The sequence below is a fragment of the Agelaius tricolor genome, unplaced genomic scaffold (assembly GCF_023055355.1).
Source record: "Agelaius tricolor isolate 1412-34295 unplaced genomic scaffold, bAgeTri1.0.p SCAF_5, whole genome shotgun sequence".
NCBI lineage: Eukaryota > Metazoa > Chordata > Aves > Passeriformes > Icteridae > Agelaius > Agelaius tricolor.
In genome coordinates this window covers 24,051,920-24,064,380 of record NW_027269265.1, presented here as the reverse complement: position 1 = coordinate 24,064,380, position 12,461 = coordinate 24,051,920, and the positions used below count along the sequence as shown (strand labels likewise).

General features: G+C 36.3%; 1 protein-coding gene across 2 annotated transcripts in view; it reads right to left on the bottom strand.

Moving 5' to 3' along the window:
- Positions 1-316: 316 nt before the first annotated feature.
- SEC23A (SEC23 homolog A, COPII coat complex component) overlaps positions 317-12,461 on the bottom strand; it is a 28,614-nt gene continuing 16,469 nt past the window's right edge. For both annotated transcript variants that reach the window (XM_071426852.1, XM_071426854.1), the window contains exons 14-20: positions 11,702-11,855; positions 10,883-10,960; positions 9,763-9,924; positions 8,276-8,362; positions 6,621-6,776; positions 5,975-6,040; positions 317-1,757 (exon numbers count right to left, since the gene is read on the bottom strand). In XM_071426852.1, the coding sequence (XP_071282953.1) occupies positions 1,668-1,757; positions 5,975-6,040; positions 6,621-6,776; positions 8,276-8,362; positions 9,763-9,924; positions 10,883-10,960; positions 11,702-11,855 (793 nt within the window). In that variant the 3' untranslated portion in view covers positions 317-1,667. The remainder of the gene's footprint in view (positions 1,758-5,974; positions 6,041-6,620; positions 6,777-8,275; positions 8,363-9,762; positions 9,925-10,882; positions 10,961-11,701; positions 11,856-12,461) is intronic.

The following is a 12,461-nucleotide window of genomic DNA, read 5'->3' as shown; positions in this document are numbered from 1 at the left end:
TCATTATCATGACTTGGTGATGAATTTATTTATAAGGCAAACTATCTAACTATCAAATAAACTGGACATACTTAGTGTTACAAAAAAGTAGTTAAAGTAGTTAACTAATTTTAATTAGTTTAGATTAGTTATGTAGTTAAAATTAGTTAACTAATTAAATTAGTTAACTAATTTAACTACTGGAAGTTAAATTAGTTTGATTCCAATTAGTACAAGAACAAAAAAAGTGAAGTTATTCTAAATTTTATCACTACCACCTTTATTTCCACAGTTCATTTCAAGAACTGATAGAAACCAGCACAACAAATACAAAAAGTGAGAGAAAAACATGTATTTTATTTGTTTTGAGGCAAAAGGAGCTTGTCTCATTTAGATCAAAGAAATGGAGAGCAAATGATTGAATCAAGTTTTTAAGAATTTACAGAAAACAGAAAAACCATCTTCATGTTTATCACACCAATAAACAACTGAATTTCCTATGAACTCTCTAATCCTTTAGACTTGGCACATTTTTTACTGCCCACTACCACACTTCACATCTTTGTTTGTCAAAATGTTATATTACCTATGTAAACATCTGTTTTATGTGTAAACTTCAACCAGTAAATGGGAAAGCCTACTAATTTATCCACCCCCAAAAAAATCAAGTATTAACTAAATATCAAATTAATTACATCATATTCTATGTAATACTGTTTCAACAAGAACTAAAGCCTGTTGAATTCATAACAAAAAGGATGCAGAAACAAAAAGCAGATGTGCAGTGTCATGCATTAGTGTAATAACATTTTAAGGCAATAATAAAAAAGGTAAGTTTTATTTTTAACTATACTCACCAAGACAAAAATCAAGCCTGTTCTCTTAGTTCATTTTGGTAGTGTAGGCTTTCTTCTTTGCTCAAGCTGAAACTGTTAACTTTTAGCATATTCACCTGTTACTGTTTTTGATAATAAGATACTTTGGTCAAAATACATGTAGATTTAAATTTTGCACAACAGTGGAGTTTATATGTTTTTAGTTCAAATTTTTATGGTGAAATAAAGAAAAACTCTGTTCCCAAAGAATCAAATTGGGTAAATGGGAAGAAATACTTGAAATTAAATAAACCTAAACTAAACAACTCATGAACAGCAATATCTCTGCAGAGATATAGAAGTTCATCAGCCTAAATCAAAAGACTGAGTTAATACTATTCTTATAGGCTTTTTGTTGTTGTTTTGTTCACTTCAGGCTCAGATTGAGTGAACAAAAGTAAACACATGGCAGTCTGGAAAGCCAGACATCACCAAAGATTTCCTTTATTGTTCAATGGGCCTTTGTACTGCAGAGCATCATCAACCCCAACCATTTCAAACAAGAAACTGAAATCACATCTCAAAGTTGTTGCAAATAATCCCAAAGTAATTATAGTATCACAGTAATCAAAATGACTGTTCTTTTTCCTCTGTTTATAACTTAATCTACTACCTGTAATTTTTACAAACTGCAGTTCACATTAAAACATTTGCTGATAACAAAGCTTTTCTTTGAAAACAACACTGCTTTACATCTAGTCAGGCAGCTTGTGCATATCAGAGCACTGTCAAGAGAGACATGGAAAAGGGTAAAGGAGAAAAAAGCTGAAATATGGCTGCAGTTTATCTGTGCCTCTAATGCACTGCAGAATTTCAGGCAGCACTTGAGACAGCGAGTTTCTTCAGATGATCCATAAATACTTGTAAGCTGACATCATCAGTAAGAATGGGTGCTCCAGACTCCTATGAAATAAGGGAAAAAAAGAGAACTGATTATACACATTGTGAAGAAAAAGCATTTTAAGACACAATATGTTCCATTGAATAAACATTTTATAAATTTAGCAAGATCTTAGAAGCGTATCATTGCTGAAATTCTGACAAAAAACCCAGCAGACTGTACATTTACATAAATTTTCATACATTTACATGAATTCAAGCATAAACCACAACTACATTCTCTTCCATTAACACACAGAGCAATGACTTGCTGTATAGCAAGATCTTTACACCAGCCATACAAAACTCGAGAACTGCCAAATATTAATTTACAAACTTCTACATGTAAATAAAATTTCCACAGCACAGTTCCTGCATCATTCCTGCCTCAGTAGAGCAAAAAGGAGAGAAACAGTAATATGCAAATGACACAACCAACAAATCAGTATCTGTCAGTGAAGCTAAGACATATCAAAATGGTGAAAGAAGGAAACAAATCCCCTAAGGGTCTGATTTGACCAAGTAAAGGTCATCTGGCTTTCCCAAAGAGAGGTGGGCCTGTTCTCTCCTGTGGCTCTCTACCACCTCAGAGAAAGACCAAAAGCAGCTGAAACTCACAAGCAATCAAATCACAAAACAACTAAAAAAACCTTTTGGGTGGATTCTTGCAATTCCACAAATCCAAGAAGTTCAAAACTGTCATGTTTTAATTACTATTTCTAAACAAATTTACCAAATTTAACAAAGTCAAAATAAACAAGCAGCTGTCAACTCTGCAAATATTACACAGTAACTCCCTTAAGTCTTTTGAGACCAGTCTACCACTATTTCCATTTACAGATACAGGAAGAATTCCTGTAGAGCTCAACAATTCAACCTTTTCAAAGGTACAAAGCATCCATATTTCCAAATAAAACCAGAGTTGTCAGAACTCTTGTAAAGTCTTCCAAAACACAGACACAAAAGTCCTAATGAGGATGCTCAGAACTCAAAAGTCCTAATGAGATGCTGTTTTCTGAGACCTGGCCAGAAACAGTTGTCAGTGAACAACCAAGAGACAAATCCAAGTGCAGCAAGATTTCTTGGATCACTACGATAAACAGCCACTCTCAGGGAAGGCACACTAAATCAGCTATCATCTGATGGCAGCAAGATGAGATTAAAGGATGCTCTACTTCCAAGCCTGTCAAATGCTAAGTCTGAGTTCTCTTATACAAGAATCATAGAATCATTTAGGTAGGAAAGACCTCTAAGGTCAGTGAGTCCAACCATTAACCCAGCACTGCCAAACCCACCGCTAAACCATGTCCCTAAGTGCCACATCTACACAACTCCTAAATACCCCCAGGGACAGTTACTCTACCACTTCCCTGGGCCTCTCATTCCAATGCTTGACAACCCTTCCTATGAAGAAATTTTTACTAATATCCACTCTAAATGTCCTCTGGCATATTGAGGCAATTTTTTCTTTTTGTATTGCTTGTCACCTGTAAGAAGAGACCAACTCCTAACTGGCTCCTTTCAGGTAGCTGTGCAGAGTGATACAGTCTCCCCTGAACCTCCTCTTCTCCAGACTAAGCACCTCCAGCTCCCTCAGCCACTCCTCACAGGACTTGTGCTCCAGAGCCCTCACCAGCTCCATTTCCCTTTCCTGGACATACTCCAGCACCTCAGTGTCCTCTTTGCAGTGAGGGGCCCTAAACTGTACACAGGACTCAAGGTGTGGCCTCACCAGTGCTGAGCACAGGAGGACAATCCCTTCCCTGGGTCCTGCTGGACACAATATTCTTGATCCAAGCCAGAGTGCCATTGACCTTCTCCATCACCTGGGCACATACAGGCTCATGTTCAGCAGCTGTCAATCAGCACTCACAGGTCCTTTCTGAAAATTTCAATTGCATCTTCAGACACCAACCACATAATAAAGACGCACACAAAGTTTTTCATTAATTTCTGAAAATGCTTTCTATACTATTAAGGCACATGCCTCCTAAAGGTTAAAGAAAATCTTTACTTAGAATATTATAAACCAACCAGGCAATTCATCACCTCCTGAAACATGTTTTCAGTGGTGTGTGGGTGCCCTCTTCAGGTCAGTGTGGACTTTTAGTTGTGCACAAAATAAAATATGAAACAATCCAGGAATGTCATGAGAAAAAAAGAGCAGGATGCCAATCAGTTTTAAATTTCTCCCAGATATAACACTTCTCATTTCATAATTAGTACTTGATTCAACTTTTTTTCACAAAAAAAACCTGCAAATGCTACCATACAAGTACTAGCATATTACCTTGAGCACACATAGTGCAGTGCCCCTGGGGAGGTTAATACATCATTTCTTATGTTACCCTAGAACTGAATTCTTTTCAGCATTAAAATGGACAGCTATCTTTTGCAAGATGTATCAGTCTCACCTGTCCAGCATGAAACATTATCTTACAGATCAGTTGAAGATTTCTTTTTTGTATTTACATTTGGAATACTGTTTCATTTGCTTATTAATTAAACAAACAGAAAACAGTTGTCCTGTACTGCTGGAAATGTGGAAACTTCAAAAAATTCCAGGTAATGTTTAAATTAAAAATAAGACCTTCTAAACTACAGCATTTGTGTGTATGTTGAGGGGAAACAAGATGAAGGGAAGCACTAATGAACTGCTGGTTAGATTACCAAGTTTGGAAACAAAAGAATTTGGGATTTGTGTTCAAATTGTGCTGGACCTGACTCAGTACAAAATTTTCAAGTTTTTTCACTCTGGACCTCAGTGATGTTCATTGCCAGAAGCTTCATTAGATCCAATTCATCCCTATGAAAATGTAGCCTGATAAAACTTATTTGACAAAGTAACTGCCATAAAATTGCTATAGAGTTTTCTCACTCATGACTTCAATAGTGTACACCATTTAGCAAAATACTCTAAGAGCACGGTTAATATGTAGCTTCAAATGTCTGATGCCATTAGATTTGCATGAGAAGATGACACTGCACTAGCACTTACTCACTACAGGCACCATTTAAGAATACAAGCTGCTATAGAGTGTTTAACTTCTGAATAAAACTTTCTGCTTAAAGACAAGATTTGAAAACTGATTTCTGGCCACAGAAATTCTGGAAAACATCAGTACACTGGCACCGGTGTATTTGCCAGTTCTTGTAACTACCTTCAACGCTTATCTCCCCTACTGCAAAACAGTCCCTTCGACTTCATGCGTGGAAAGCACCCTCATTTCCAGTACTTTAAGGTATTGATAGCAATGAGATCTAAAGCTCTGTGATACAGGTGGACAGGAGGATAACAATACAAGGCTGCAACATGCTGACTTAAAGACAGGGCCACCAGGCAAAGGTCAAGCAGCCTTTCTAATGGCTCAGCCAGGTGGAAGAAGCAATACTGAAGTGTTACTGTTCTGTTCTGCCCTTGTGCAATTTTCATCCACAAGACAGCTCAGCCTGACCAAAGCTGCCTAAACCCTCATTGTCACTCATTTACATATGAAAAAACACACCCACCAGTATGAAAATTATGAAGTGGCTGCCCTTCTTACATCTTTCACAGCAGCAACAGGGAACATCCTATTTGACTACAGCAGGTATAAAATTATTCTAATTCCACCATGGTGTGGACAGGAATATGATTCTACCTTTCAGGCTGATGGGCTTGCTCCTCTCTCCCTCAAAAGCAAAAACACTGTTTGGTAAGATCTGCATCACTGCTACTAAGCAGAATGAAACTAAACTTAATTACTGGTAAAGTTAAGCTTAATGAATTGTAAATTATATACTTAGCTTAATCAATCATTGTCTAGCCTCAGAATATTTAGTACTAAGGCAGTAAATGCTCTTATCAGTGACTATTCCAAATCTTTTTATCTGTTGCCTCAACAAAATATCTGCTTTTAACTTTGCAAAACTATTGCAGTCAAAGTCCTTTGAGAGGCTCTGTCAGGCAAACATCAAACCCATAGTCTTAAGACAACACCGTCTAAGAAAGTAGGCTAGACATGAAAGCAGCCTAACAGAAGCTTAAAATAGTAAACCAGATCATTTCTGTCTGAAGAAATAAAGCCCATTTTTCTTAACTTTAGTAATTTTGGTCACATCAGACCAAAACTGCATTTCTTTTTCAGTTTCAAAAACTTCACATTATTACTTATACATACCTAATGTGCCACTTCACTTGCCTTCTGAAATAAGGGGAAAAAAATCAAGTATACAAGCTTTGTCAGCAGATTCATACTCACCTGTCCCCATGCATACATGTTGTTATGAGTCTGAGAGGGATTTACTTTTGAAAGCAGGAATCGAGCCTTTAAAAAAATAAAACAAAGACAAGAAATTGATCTTCTCAAACAGAATTTTCCTGCACTCAGAAAAAAATTGCACATGTATGAAATGTCATTTCTATTATCCAGAGATACAGACACTGCAAACAGCACCACTGTAAATAAAGCCAGTCACTGATTCCACAGCTCTAATGAAGAATTGCTAACAACTTTCTGATGCAGCTGAAAGTAAGCTTTTGTATTTTTCATGCACTAGCAAAGCAAATGTGAATATCAACAAGACATTATTAATAAGTTTTTAAAAAATGACACCAATAGTAATACTGGTATTGGTTCAGAGACCCAGACAAGTACTGTCTTTTCTGCCCTACACAGAATCTGAGACTCCAAGTCAGAATGATTAAAACAATAATACATAGCAGCATTCACAAATTAGGGAGAAAGCTACTCCTAAATATCTTGTTCTGTGAAAGCTTTAAGAGTCAGAACACTGATTTGCAATTTATGTATATTTTAGCAGAGAAATTGATTTTTACTACAAAGATATCTCACAAAATTACTAATATATCATTTCCAAGATTATATAACATACACTTCACCATACCTGGCTTCCTCCATGCTCTGTATCAATGTATCTGGGCATTGGAAATCTGGAATGGAGAATTTCTTGGGCATCATCTACTGGAGCTTGTAGCAAGTGGTGGAAATTTTCATATTCTGGCATATCTTGGTACCCCGACTTACGCCACTGTGCTATGGTCTGGGGACAGGGAAAGAGAGAAGTTTAGAACTGATTCACCAAACTTTCTTAGAGGATACACAGGTCTTTTCAGAGGAGAATGTGCCATTGCTGGCCTCTTTTCTATCACTCATCCCTTTCTGCCCTATAGTATGGAAGTTAATTTTCAAAAGCCAAGATGTGCAGGTAACATGCTACTAGATTTTTTTTTTTCTTAACAATTTGTGGTCCATCTGTATTTCCTCTTTTTTTGTCATCTTTTACATGCCAAGTATTTTGTTTGAAGGAGGTCAAAGATATTATTTACACTTCTCTAATATGCATGTCTATGACACATAAGAAATAAGTATTTATACTGATACCTTTCAGAGTCTGTAGCACAACCTCCCCACCCCTCTAGGAGAGAAGCTGGCTGCTCCAGGTCAGCTCACTGATACAGGCAGCTGCTAGGAAAACCCTGCTAGGGGCTGCTAGGAAAGCCCTGGAGGGATCCTCAGCAGGGGCTCCTCCCTCCTCTGCTTGGCAGCTGCTTTTAAACTGAAGGTCTCATTCCTGGCTCCTGCCTGAGCTACAAGCCTAGACCAGGCCATGTACCTACTGATCCGGACCCCCACTCAGGGACTGGACTTCATGGCCAGAACTTGGAGCTGCCTCATCCCCATCAACTTGTCTGGTGATCTGCACTGAAGGCTGAGTCTGGCTACAGCCCTCAGCTGCTCTGCTTGCCTTGCTCAGGTACACTGGGGACAGGACCTCAGTGACAAGACCCTGCCTGCCTTGCAGAGATGCTCAGCCCCTGCTCTCCTTCCCTCAGGGAGCACCACTGCTGCTTGCTGATAGCACCTTACAAAAATAAGGTAATATTCTGCTACTTAAGAAGTGTTGAAGTTCAGTAAATATTTTTATCAGTGCAGATACAAGGACAGGATCCAGAATAGTATTTTTCAAATTCTCAGCTATGAACCATTTACACTTGCAAAGCACTAAAAAAACAGCAGCTCAATTCCTTCAGGGAGGCAGAGTAGTAACAAGTCACAAGCACTTTAACTTTATTACTAAGGAATGTCTATCTACCAAACTGCCAGGAGCAGTTCCATTCATCCAGGACAGTACAGACAAAGGGTGACTATAAACTTGGTGTTCTGACTACCCATCCCTGAAGAACCAATTTAAAGGTCTAAAATAAATGAGTGAAAAGTGGGGAGGAGGGGGAGAAAGGGTATAACACTCTCTAAAGTAGGAAAAATAATCATCTAAAAAAATACTCTGCATATTAAAGCTAATTCATCTCAAACTCATCATAAGAAACAGGACCAAGATGTCAAGTCATGTCAGGTATCTGCATATAGACATGTTAAACTACCAAACTACAAACACAAACTAGGACTCTGCTGTCAGCCATGCAGATGAGAGGGTCAAGCACTGGAGGTGCATGAGAATGGAGCCTGACTTCCAGTGATTGCCATAATATATCACTCCTACAGAAAAAAAGTATTTATGTAAGAAATGACAACTCTTACCTCTCCATGATAAATAAGGATTTGGAAAAAGGTGTCCATAAGGAGAATGCGATCTGGTAAAATGCTGCTGCTATCCAGAAGAACAGGCTAAGATTTAAAAATAAATTTTAAAATTATCAACTGAGATTTTTTAATCAGTAACTTAGGAACTTTTTCAGTCACTTACTAAAGCTCCATATTTGCTCCTTTTCATGTTACACATCTGCAACCCACACAATTTCATTCTGAAGTTATCCTGCCTGATTCTATGTCTGATACTTCATGAAAGTAATAAAAAATGTATTCAAGAGCTGAAACCCCTTTCATTATTATGCACTTTACTAGTCCTTCACGTACCTCTGTATTTACCCATATAATGCCATTAATTTGAATTGTATTTCAATGCATAAAGATTCAGCAGTTCAAGTGTAAGATTTTTGTTTGGGTTTTTTTTAAGTCTTGTTTTCACAGCATATTAGTACTATGCATATATATCCCCCAATACTGTATATAGTAAATACTCATGGTTTATGAAATCTAATATAATATTTAAGGTTTTCAGTCACCTTTTTAAGGGTAGTAACACTGTTATCAGTGCTTATGATTTAACTGAATCAAAATTACTAGAGATAACAGAAATGGTAACTATTCCAAGAATCAAGAAAAAAATTCATTCTGCACTGAGACATTAGCTCCTGTTTAATCATATTTATCCTTCAATCACCAATGGAACTACTTGTTTTTCATACATGGGAGACTTGCAAGCTGCTCTTCACAAACCACCTTATTACTTTCATTTGAATTCCACTTCTAAAAGTCTTTTTTTTATATCCTCATGAATAATCTAAAGAAAAAATCCTAAAAAAAGTTAGAAATACAACCTGCCAAGATCCTCAACTACTATGTTTTCACTGCCTTGCTCTCTATTATGTAACAGACTACTTTTGTTATCAGCTGACACAAAGAAGTGACTGACACTTCTTTCAGAAGCTTCTTGGAATACTAGCTTTTTATTTTAGGTTTATACAGAATGTGCCATGACAAGGTCAGCTGGAAGGTTCTGTACTAAATCTACACATAATGGGAACCATGTTAAAATTAGAAGCTTTAGATTAAGGCAATAAAATTGAGGAAATTTTTTACATTAAAAAAAACCCTCAACTTTTCTTTCAGGTAACAGTGAAACTATATTTTTAAATAAAATCATTTTTGTTTATATTTACATTCTGGCTTCACAAAGCCAAAGAAAGCTCTCAAAAACTAACAGAAAAGTACTATCCTTAAGTTTAAAAAATAATCTCTTTACAAAGTGACTTTTATTCTCAAGACTGCTACATCACAATTCTGAGATATGCCTTGTTCATAGCTGCTTTAAATCAAATGAATGTTATTTCTCATACAATAAATTTTAAACCAATATATTTTATAACACGTAACAGTGAAGCCAGCAATCAGCTCTTTCTCAACAAAGCATCTTTTAACCCACTATGGAGTTATTTTACTGATACCTCTGGAGGTCCATTGAAAGAGTAGGCATAAAGAATTGGCTGAACCATGATAAGCGACTGGGTTAGATCTTGACGCATAAAATGATGACGATAGTAGGAGCTCTCGTCCGGACTGTTGTTAAAAACTTGTAAGAAAGGAGATCTTCTCAAGTGAAACATGAACTGCAAAACAAGAACCACTGTTTTAAACTTTGACAGATCAAAAGGATAGTTGTACAAGGAGAGAAATATTTTCCACAAACTGCATGAGACCAATGCCACAACAAAACTGAATGCCAGCTCCTTTAACATTTTGAATCTCTACAGGCACCTTTGCTAGTTTTTACAGACTCCCATGACAGTAAGAGAGGTATCAGAATGGGTAAACCTACAAAGCAGCTTTGAAATGCTTCCTTTACTCTAAGTTCTACCATTCCTATGAGGGAGGTTGCTGTTCTACAACTAAGTTACACCACATGAACAGAAAAAGGAACATTAGCCACAGCAAAGTCAAACCTTGCTAGTAAAAGCATATGCTTTCATTGCTGAAACAAATTCTCCACCTGCTGATTCAATCTCTACACAACACTTAACACCTACAGATAGATTAGTCTGAAACAAAAATATCATGGAAGTGCGTGAAAAGTCTAAAAGTGAAGTATCTGGAGCTATCAGAAGGGAGAAATTTATCAGAACAGATTATTAGCAAAGAAACTATTTGAAGTTTAATACAGTCAAGGTTAAGTTCACTTCACCGAGAAGTGTGTTATGGTCAGTACCATAAATCATATGGAAGAGAAACAATAAAGCAAATCCATTTATTTTCCTCATGTTTTCTGAATTTCTTCATTAGAGCAGCCCTTTTAAAAGTGTTGTCATATGAATTACAAATTCAGGTGAGATAAGGATTTTATTGTAGGAGAAACAAAAGATATACATAGTTAAGACATTTAACTGTAAGGGCAGAGGACAAAAAAGGACACAGCAGCACAGACAACAGAAATGATTTTCCTAATGCCACATGCCAGACAGTAGTAAGGGGGCAGGGGGTCTGTTCATCCTGATATGTCTTATTGTACTCAGTGCTACAAGGACTCTTTCTTCACTGAGCATTCTCTTCCATCCCTATGGACAAACTCACCTGTGGATAAAGTGAAAATGTTTCTGAAAATCTGAAAGAGCTTGGATCATCCTTGTGATATTCTCCAAATTTCTGACACTGGAGTAAACAAGAAAAAAAATGTATATTAAGAAATATACTTGTATGGTCATGCCATTACTGTAAGTTTGGTTTTAACAGGCACATGACTTGTGGTGCTTGCAACTTTGAGAACAGACAGAAACCTAGCAAAAACATTGACACAAGTTCTCTTTTTAACAAGCAGTGATTTTCTTGCATATGAAGCTTTAAGAACTTTGTGTGTTAGTTGTGTTTCCCTCTAAAATCACTAAGCAGACTTGGATGATTAAACAGCCCAGAAGAAATTAAATTATTATTATTATTATTATTATTACAAATAAAAATTAAAATACATTAAAAACACCAGACAGGAAATTGAACTTTTGAAAATAAAAAAAGAATCCATATGGTTTTCTAGATACTTTGCCTACTTTTTTTTTGTTAAAAATATTTACTCTACAATATCATTACAGACAACAGAAAGCAGAGAAAACTATAATTTCTGTTAATCACATGCTAAAATTTCTCCTAATTCCTGGCAATTACAATATGTTGAAGAAACCAATAAATGAAAATACATGAAAAATAAACTGAAAATACACACCTGCTCTTTTTTAAATTTAAAATAGAAAATCTTTGTTAATTCTGTATAACCTGTATAACCTCATGTGGAAATTAAGCATTCAGTTTATTTTTTACTTTTATTTTAAAGTAAACTATCACTGAACAGTATGTGTCTGCAAGAAACCCATCTGAGTCATTCAGTACAGCTTGTTTTACCAGTCGTATAAGCTGTCTGTCCAGCCACCTCAGCACGTCAGGGCCCTCCTCTGTCTCTGCCCTGTACACTGCCAATCTAGCCATGAGAATTGCAGCAGCTTCCTGGTCAAAAGATGCAGCAATATTTTGAATCTGGGTCTGTGCATCTGCCCAGCTGCAAAATAAAAATACAAAGATTTGCATCACAGTGAAAGGAAAAAATTCAACCTGAAAACATCCCTTCAAAATTAAGGCAAAGAAACATTAACAGTTAGCAGTTTAACACACTCATGCTGAAGCTTCAAAAAATCTACTAGGCAGATTAAATAAGCAGCCTCCCAGTTAACCATTCTTTAATTAGAAATGTTCCTTATTTGTACAGATGCCATGCAACCAGTGAAATAAAATATAATGTCACTAATAGAACAGGTGCCATATTTTTTTTTAAAAAATAATGATGAAAGGTTGTTACAGAAATCACCATCCACTAATCTAATCACACACTCCCACATTAGCAATTTTCTTGTGCATTTTGCCAGTTCTTTTTAATTTATAGAGTAAACTACTAATTAGACCTTTCATCAGTCACCAGAATTCTACAAATACAACTAATTAAGTTAACAACATAGTGTTTTCAACAATTAGGGCAATGCTTTTTTCAACAAACTGAATTTTCCATCTAATTAACCAAGCAATGATCTCCTTCTGCTTAGAGTAAATAAATGTCACTGGACATTGAAAAATGTATTCAAAAGATTAAACATCATGTCCTAAAATTGTG